The 8,780-nt window shown below is 35.0% G+C and overlaps 2 protein-coding genes across 3 annotated transcripts; one reads left to right on the forward strand and one right to left on the reverse strand.

Annotated features, from left to right (window-relative positions):
- The first annotated feature begins 2,057 nt into the window (after window positions 1-2,057).
- LOC124638682 (iron-sulfur cluster assembly 2 homolog, mitochondrial) lies at window positions 2,058-4,992 on the forward strand. 2 transcript variants are annotated; one of them, XM_047175694.1, is made up of 3 exons: window positions 2,058-2,593; window positions 4,024-4,206; window positions 4,450-4,992. In XM_047175694.1, exons 1-2 carry the CDS (start codon window positions 2,340-2,342, stop codon window positions 4,199-4,201), a joined length of 432 nt encoding a protein of 143 aa, XP_047031650.1. In that variant the 5' UTR covers window positions 2,058-2,339; the 3' UTR covers window positions 4,202-4,206; window positions 4,450-4,992. The 2 variants fall into 2 exon arrangements, with proteins under 2 accessions (XP_047031650.1, XP_047031649.1); XM_047175693.1 differs by having other exon boundaries at window positions 2,061-2,593; window positions 4,446-4,992.
- A 208-nt stretch (window positions 4,993-5,200) lies between these two features.
- Window positions 5,201-8,245, reverse strand: LOC124638681. Its single transcript, XM_047175691.1, has 4 exons — window positions 7,978-8,245; window positions 7,310-7,444; window positions 5,982-6,111; window positions 5,201-5,418 (listed from the first exon to the last, which is right to left on the reverse strand). The coding sequence occupies exons 1-4, from the start codon at window positions 8,105-8,107 to the stop codon at window positions 5,319-5,321; spliced, it is 495 nt and encodes a 164-aa protein (XP_047031647.1). The 5' UTR covers window positions 8,108-8,245; the 3' UTR covers window positions 5,201-5,318.
- Window positions 8,246-8,780: the final 535 nt, after the last annotated feature.

Below are 8,780 nucleotides of genomic sequence, written 5' to 3' on the forward strand. Positions count from 1 at the left end.
GGCCCGATTCGCCTAATTTTACTTAAGCGACATACGATTCACATTCGACTGCGCTGCGCTCCAATCACGACTCAATTACGATTGAAGCGTATGTGGCATTCCGCTATTGTTTCTTTAAATAAACGTTTTTATCCTTTTCTGTCATTCAATAATGAATCATTTTGTCTGCAAATGATTTACGATTGCAATATGATTGTAGAGCAAACTACCGTATAGACCAAAATCAGCAGACCAATCGCAAACCAATCAAATGTCGTTGGAAGACGATTGGTCTTATATTAGTAGCAGAATGCCCGAAATGGTTAAAACTGCTATTGCGATCATATTGCGATTCGATTTCTATTCAATTTTGACATTATTAACTTAGGAGAATCGGGCCACAGATCGTTTTGTTTTTAATAATATTTAGCATCTTATATAAGTGATTTGAGGATTACCAAAAGTGGTATTGTTTGGAATATGATATTACGTTTTGTGGATTCGTTAAAATAAAGTTGGCAACTTCTATGATTCATCTGATGATCCTATTTGATTCCATTGTTGCTGTGTAACAGTTTTCAGTTTACATAATACCCACCCAAAACAAAAATGTGAAAGACTGCCAAGTTCGATAATATGGGAATGCTTCGCCTATAAAAGAAGTGAGATCTGAATAAGTACCAAGTTCCATACACATACCTCAGTTAAAAATAGTTACTTTTTAATGATGTTACTTGGCAAGTTTTCATACACCTTGTTATAAACCTACTAAACGCAATGAATCAAGTATTTAATTTTCTATTAAAACTTGCCAAGTAACATCATTAAAAGTAACTATTTTTAACTGAGGTATGTGTATGGAACTTGGTACTTATTCAGATTTCACTTCTTTTATAGGCGAAGCATTCCCATATTATCGAACTTGGCAGTCTTTCACATTTTTGTTTTGGGTGGGATTTCATTTATTTTTGTAAGGTTGTTTATTTTATTTTTTTCTTTTGATGAAGTTAGTTAAAGAAATGTCTCATTTATACTATCTTTTAGATTTTTTAATATGCACTATGTTTCTTACAAAGAAATGAACTAGATTAACTAAATGGACTAGATTTACCAACTGACTGACATGAAATGTTATCATATATTATGTTCTTGGATCAAAGTTACACATTCGTTATTTTCGAAAGTGATTCACACTTGGCCGTTTTCAGATTTTTACTTTACTTTGACTGAATACAAACCTTTGTACCATTCGAAGATATATTATATAAATTTAGATAAATTTAGTTCGTTTTAGTTCCTTAGGGGCATAAATTTACACCGGGTATAAAACACCTTCATTATTTTGAAACCGACTCACACTTGGCCATTTTCAGATTTTTCCTTTACCTTGACATAAAGACCTACCTCCATGCCAATTTTCAAGTCAATACGACCATTGGAAGTGGTCTAGGTTTTTGATGAGTGAGTCAGTGAATCAGTGAGTCAGTCAGTGAGTGTATAGTAAAAATAGCGATTTTCTGACGTCAATATCTCAAGACCTACAATAGGTATATTAATGAAATTTTGTATTTTAGATAAGTGAGGGGGTCTCAACAGATACTAGAAATTTGATATGCGTAAATAAAATAGATTTTGAGTTACAGGGGGGTCGCACGGCCGGTGTGTCGCTTTTTTTGCTCGAACTTGGCGGACACACTGCCGTGTGTCTAGATGTACTTACAGTAACTGTTCTAATCGATTGAATTCGTCAAAAACAAAGATAATTTGATAAGACACTCAATTTTCTTGTTATAAGCTGATATGTATCAACTGAATATGAATATGTAGGTATGAACATAATAATAGTAATAAGAGTGAATTGCAAACTTTGGCTATAACGATAAATAAACCATAATCGTAATAAAACCTTTAAAGCTACCTATTGGTCAATTAGGGATTTTACAACTGAAAATGGTCCGGTTATCTTTAAATGTCGATTCAATCTATTCCAGTTTTTTGCACAATACGCGAAAATTGCGTCTAGGGAGCGAATATGGGCAATTTATTATCCACATCTGGTATCATTGACTGGTTGACAGCACAAAATAATACTGACAGCAGCTGTCAACTGCACCAAAAGACGGTCAGTCAGTACCTTTTGTATTTGGTTTGATTTCATTTTAATTAACATTTTAAATTTGATAATACCTCCAAGTGCCATCGGTTAAAATTTTTCCCCTCGATTCTATATAAATCTACATATTTAGAAGGTGATACAATAGTAAATCCAAAAAAATTGAAAGAAGTTTGATTACGAAACCGAGAGGTACGATTATTTTAGTTGGTGCTGATTGTTACTTCAATATAGAACACCAGTCAATATGTTTTCAAATTGCAAACTGTTCCTTAGATATGGTTACCATAGATGCCTCATTGGCAATAACTTATATAGTACACGGAAAGCGGTAGCTCCTGTATCCAGCGAAGGAATAACCATAAGTGACAATTGCGTTCAAAAATTAAAGCAGCTATGTGCTGATGACAACAATTTCTTACGAGTATGTGTGGAGAGTGGCGGGTGCTCGGGATTTCAATACAAATTTGATTTGGACACCAAAGTGGCAGATGATGACAAGTTTGTATTACGCTCTAGATTCCTCATTTAGCTTTGGCCAATTACTTACCTAATTAATAAACGTAAGGATTTAGATACATGCTTCATATTAAATTTTAGAAACTGCTATAGGTATAAAAAGATGTATATGTCTTTCTTCAGGTTTTTAACCCGCCAGCACTCGCGCCTTTAGAAATCACACGGGCTCTCGCGTGTAGAGCATTTTGCTCACGTTTATGAATGTTATTAAATGCAGGTTTTACCGGGTGATATTATTATTTTTTTATTTTATTAAATAAAATATACTTTATTTAATCTAAAAAACATATATTTAAAACTTTTTTAACATTATTTCTTTTTATTTTAATTAACAATCATACTAACTAATTTGTCAGTCTTCTAAGGCAATCATACGGAAAAAAATGAACAAATAAAAACCTTTTCAAACAATAGCTTGCATATGCGAGCTTTACATATATCACATAATGTATGACTATGCTCGTTACATACATTTTTTTGGCAGTAAATGCAGCACTTTTTGGTCTTGCGATTTTTGCATCTTGGGTAAACCGTGCAGATTCCATTTGGTGTTTCTTGTCCTGGTATCTCAGAATCTGGTACAAAACGTTAAATCACTTGCTGTAGAGGATATGCAATGTTCTGGAAGGTGCTTGTTCTTTGGTTATGTGGCAGTATTAGTTGAAGAGCTAGTTGTTTCAAGTAATGTCTGCGCGTTATGATTATATTTGTTTTCCTTGTAAATGATTTGACTGTTGGTGTGAAAAATAATCTCAGCGGCCACCTACATGCTACTCTTGCGACAGAATATTATTCTTTTATTCGATCACAACATTAACACCTCCTTTTGTTTGATTATAGTAAATGAGGATCCTTTTGTTTGATCCACTTTGTACTTCCATCTTTGCCTACGTAATACAGCTGATTCCCCAATGAAATTGAAGAAAAACCACCTTCTACTTCTGAGCAAAACGCCGCTTGATGGTACACGGCACAACAAAACTCCTCGTCCGAGCGACTAGAGCACCCTGGCGAAAAGTGAACTGTATCTAGGGGCAGGGGAGGGGTTAAAACTCAGCTACCGAAAGAACGATGTCTGTACGCATAATTTTTACAAAATGGCACGTGATTTTACTGTGAGCAAAATGCTTATAGCGCGAGTGCTCGCGAGTTAAACACATCTGGTCTCATCTTGAAAAACTTAAAGTCACATGCTTTAAGAAAATTCTCTAAACAAAGTTGGTCAGTGGGTTGTCTTAGGTTTTCTAAAACGTGACGAACATCTGTTTGACTTTTTTGTAGTACCACTAATTATGTTTAAGTTAACATGTAAATTGAGAACTTTCATTGTTTCCATCAATCCTGAGTAATAATATCATTATGAATGATGTGATTCCAGCCAGGATTGAGTTTAATGTTATGTTTTTTTCCAGAATTTTCGAAAAAGATGGGGTCAAAGTGGTTATTGATGAGACTTCCTTGGATTACATTAAAGGTTCAACGGTTGACTATCAGACTGAATTAATTAGATCAGCTTTTAGGATAACACAAAACCCAAATGCAGAATTAGGATGTTCATGTGGAGCAAGCTTTTCAATAAAAATTGAATAGATTAAGTAAGTAGTACAATAGTTTATACTTTATACCCATGAATAGGTTATCCTTAAATTCTTGGTGTCCAATCCCTTGCTGTTTTCAGTGCTTGATCTGGTAACTAATTTATCTTTAATAACATATTGAGACAGTTATAATATCTTTCAAATTATTATTATTTTTTTTAAATATGTATTTGATGAATATTTCTTTTAGGACAACAACAATATCCAAAAAATACATTTTTTTTTATTTGTTTCAGTAAGAAATGCAATCCAAAAATTTGAAGTAAATGAGATGAAAGGATTAACATGCAAAATAGAACTGTGAATAAATGTACTAACACAAAGACAGGTTTGCAACCTTGGAAGGCTTTTATTCTATTTCGAAGGTAGTGGATCTGCCTGATTATGATAAAAGTCCTAAACTAATCAATATATTTTCATGCAGTTTTCGTCTACTTATAGGACAAGGAAGGAAAGTTATAACTTAATCATATAACTTGTACCTGCACGAAGTCAGGTCGTTAGTAGAGAATATAATAAAAGTATATACTTTAGCAATTAAAAGACTGTTGGTCTTTCCTAGAATGCTTATAAGTTCAGTACTGTGTGCTGCTATTTTAATCAGCCAGTAGCGTCTTTGTAAATTTTATTTTAAACTCAGCTAGTTATTCTGTGATATAACTAATGAAATATATTTAGTTGTGGTCAGTTAAATGTTTGAAAATATGATTTATTGATCCAAGTGAGAAGTTTTTGTGCTATTAGTTATATAATAATTACCAAAAATATATTTATTTTAATTTATAACCATGTATTATTTCTTGAATCGATTTATTCTATCTATATTCTGTATAACAGGCTTATAAATTTATTGTTAGGCGGCACCTAGACAATCAGTTAAATTGCACATTCCATCCCCTTGTTTGACACAATTCATTTCAGTGCTATTACAGATGACTTAGTACAGTGACTTTTTGTAAGTGGTGAGGAAAAATAAAACAATGTTTTTTTCATAAGGTATCATAAAAGTAGTATATTATGCAGTTTACATTTGAAATTAAACTTTACCAAAAATGTATTGAAAAAGTAGATAAACATTTTGTTTATATTATATATTTCATTATCATAATTCAGTGTTTTGACATGTTTATAGCAGCCCAAACATTATCAAGTTTGGCTGAAGGCAAAGTGATCATTGGTTCATTCTTATTGTTGGAGCTGGCAGCCGATCTGAAATAAAAGTGATACATAGCTGAATGCTTATCAAATTGTTAGGTAAGTACCAACTACCTAACTAAATGGTGTTACAAAAATCTACACTTTATCTGTGCTAATAACATATAGAGGAAACATTTTATTTTTGTTTAGACTCTAAAGGAAAGCAATTATTGAACCGATTTGAAAAATTCTTTCACTGTTGGAAAGTTAGACTATCCCCAAATATTTCACATTTTGGTGGATTTTTAGGGTCCCGTAAGTACCCAAAGGGTGAAACGGGGCCTTATGACTAAGACTGTTTGGATAAGAAATGTCCTTCTTATCCAAACTATAAATAACATTGCACAATGTTTTCAGTTCAACTATCAATCAGAATATTGTAGCGGATTTTTGATCTTGTAAACGTTCATTAAAATAGTATGACCTATCTTAATTATTCCTCCTGTTTTACCGATAGGAGTAATGTTTCGTAAAGTTTCTTTTTTTTTTGTATCATATAATATTGTGAAATGTTGATCCTAATTCCTACATATGATGAAAGAAAAAAACTGTTATTCGGTCATATAGGTACTTACTGCTGCAACTCCGCAGTGGAGTCGTGAGCATCGTTGATTTTCTTCACGTTATGAGGAGAATATCTGTTATACAGGCCCCAGATACTGTTCATCAACTTGCTGTTGTATTTCAATGGAGACCACTCCATGACTGAAAAGTATAATAATTAGGTGTAGGTAAGCACGTAACATAAAGCTAATATTAACTAAGTCCCTACTTAGTGCATATCCATCGTCCATTCATCTTATGTCGCTTTGCAGTTGTGTTACGAGTAGGTACGGCAGATCGCACGGCGGGGGAAAAAGTCCCTCTTGAGCGCCCTGGGGCCCGATTCTCCTAATTTTACTTAAGCAACATTCGATTGATGTTCGACTCGATTCGACTGAGATCCGATCCCGACTCGATTACGATTGAAGCGTATGTGGCATTCCGCTATTTTTTCTTTGAAATAAACGTTTTTATCCTTTTCTGTCATTCAATAATGAATCATTTTGTCTGCAAATGATTTACGATTGCAAAATGATTGTACAGCAAACTACCGTATAGATAGGGCTGCCATCCGTCCGGGTTTCCCCGGATTTGTCCTCGTTTGGAGGCCGTCCGGGGGCCGTCCGGGCGGGGTTTCAAGAAGTGTCCGGGGAAAACCCGGACACTTTTCATGTAAGGAAGCACCTCATTGAATTTAAGTATATTTTAATAGTAAATGGATTACAAATTAGGTATTATTTTGTTTAAAAAAATGGTACTCGTTCGGGGAAAAATGCGATTTACGCCAAATGTCCGGGTTTTTTTAGTGTTTGTCCGGGTTTGGCGAAATTCGAGATGGCAGCCCTACGTATAGACCAAAATTACCAAAATAGCAGACCAATCGCACACCAATCAAATGTCAATCGAATACGATTGGTCTTTTATTAGTAGCAGAATGCCCGATATGGTTAAAACTGCTATTGCGATCATATTGCGATTCGATTTTGACATTATTAACTTAGGAGAATCGGGCCCCTGTATCATGTAGATACCGTGCCAATTTCCCAATCGTGTCGGAACCAACTGGATATAGATATGGAATGCTGCCTCTCTTAATTCGAATGAGTTACTCTCAGCACCCTGGCTATTCTCTACTAGGTACCTAGGTGTGCTTTTACGAGACACAAAAGAACTATGACATATATGTAGATGGTCGTCTGCGGGGTCAGCGGAGTTTTGTGGTATAATGGATCTGCGGTAAGTAGGTAGGTAAGTCTTGGACCTTTGTTACTATACGTACGGCAAAGTGGTGAAGTTACAGACCCAGGTCGTTACTTGCTAATACATTCTTACCCAATAAGACAAATATAGTTAAACTTACACGTAGTGTTGAAAAACTTGGTAGATTCGTTCCCCTTGGTCTTGTTAGATATCTTCATATCACGCTGTGTGTCGCGGATGCGACTAGCAGAGAACGCGGAGGGTGGAATTGAAGCCATGCTTTTGATTTGACAAGCTGTAACATTTTATTTAGTGTTTATCCGTTTACTTGGAGCCTTTTCCCAGCTAGGTTGGGTTCGACTTCCGATCTAACCGGATGCAGCTGAGTATCGGTGTTTTACAGAGTGACTGGCTATCTGACCTCTACAACTCAGCTAGCTGGGCAATCCCAAGTGTGGCTGGTTGTCAGACTTTATGGCTTCTGACTAACCAAACAAATAAACGCAGTATACAGGGGCACTCTCTATTCGTTCACTCTCATAGTCCGATAGAACGGAAATACGAAATCCACTCAGCAGTCTACCTACGTGAGTTTCGTGTATTTAAGATATGTAGGTACCTAAGTACCTACTGAATAAATATTCTTTGCTAAATAAATACCTAGGTAAATATTTTTCCAAAATCCAGATTGAAATTAATTGGAATAGAGTACTTACCTAGGAGTTGGTGTACCAAGAGCACTACCACCAATACGGACTATATTTAAATTGTACTAAACCCAAAAATACTAAAACTATGAAACCAAGGAAGTATCATGGAACATCATACCTTTGCACAAGTTGAAGAAAATTGTCTCGAGCGTCAAATTGTTTAGAGCTTCAATCTTGAGGCCGCTAGCAAGAGGGCCTCTGCACACACCGTATGTGTTCCTTGGTTTTATTGTGCCAAACAGCACCATGTAATCTCAGTATAGTTTTCAAAAAGAAGGGAAGAGAAGCACCGAGCACTGGGATTCAACTGAATCACAAGACGTCAAAGATATGACTGCTCAAAATGGCTGCGACATGACCCCTGAGGGAGTTATCAGTTGCTAGCGAGCCAGCGACGTAATGCATCATTATAATTGTACCGAATGTCCAAGCTTTTCAAGATAACGACACCATTTTAATAATTTTGAGGAATTCAGTGTTATAATGTTTGGTATCTGGCAACTAAAGACAGTGTTCGTAACCAAAATTATCCTTATATCAAAATAAATTACCTTTTATATGATTTACCTAGTCTGGAAATTATAGATAGAGGGACTATAATTATTGTAAATTATCTATTTTTGCTTTCTTTAATAAGATCATATTTATTATTTAAATAAATTGTCTTTATTTTTCTTGGAGCAAGTTATACATTATTTGAGAGGAATTCAATCAATTAGACATTAGTACAAAGACCAAAAAGCTTTAGTTTGATACGTGTTTGGGCTACGTGTCGTAGTTAAAAACGTGAAGGGCTCCACTTCTCGCCAGCCCCATAGATAAGAAAAAGCAAGACAAGAGCTTTAGCCTGACTCAAATGTCTACCAGATCTCAGGGTTATTTGAATATGGTATTCGTTTTTTTTCAGTGACCATTTCGTTT

Source organism: Helicoverpa zea, chromosome 18 (assembly GCF_022581195.2).
Source record: "Helicoverpa zea isolate HzStark_Cry1AcR chromosome 18, ilHelZeax1.1, whole genome shotgun sequence".
Classification (NCBI taxonomy): domain Eukaryota; kingdom Metazoa; phylum Arthropoda; class Insecta; order Lepidoptera; family Noctuidae; genus Helicoverpa; species Helicoverpa zea.

Excerpts from the sequence above, each read along its gene's own strand:
- LOC124638682 (XM_047175694.1), top strand. The coding sequence starts at position 2,340 with ATGTTTTCAAATTGCAAACTGTTCCTTAGATATGGTTACCATAGATGC. Across the intron at positions 2,594-4,023 it reads AAAGTGGCAGATGATGACAA|AATTTTCGAAAAAGATGGGG; the intron begins GTTTGTATTACG and ends GTTTTTTTCCAG.
- LOC124638681 (XM_047175691.1), bottom strand. The coding sequence starts at position 8,107 with ATGGTGCTGTTTGGCACAATAAAACCAAGGAACACATACGGTGTGTGC. Across the intron at positions 7,445-7,977 it reads TTTCTTCAACTTGTGCAAAG|CTTGTCAAATCAAAAGCATG; the intron begins GTATGATGTTCC and ends AAAATGTTACAG. Across the intron at positions 5,419-5,981 it reads TCCACTGCGGAGTTGCAGCA|ATCGGCTGCCAGCTCCAACA; the intron begins GTAAGTACCTAT and ends CTTTTATTTCAG.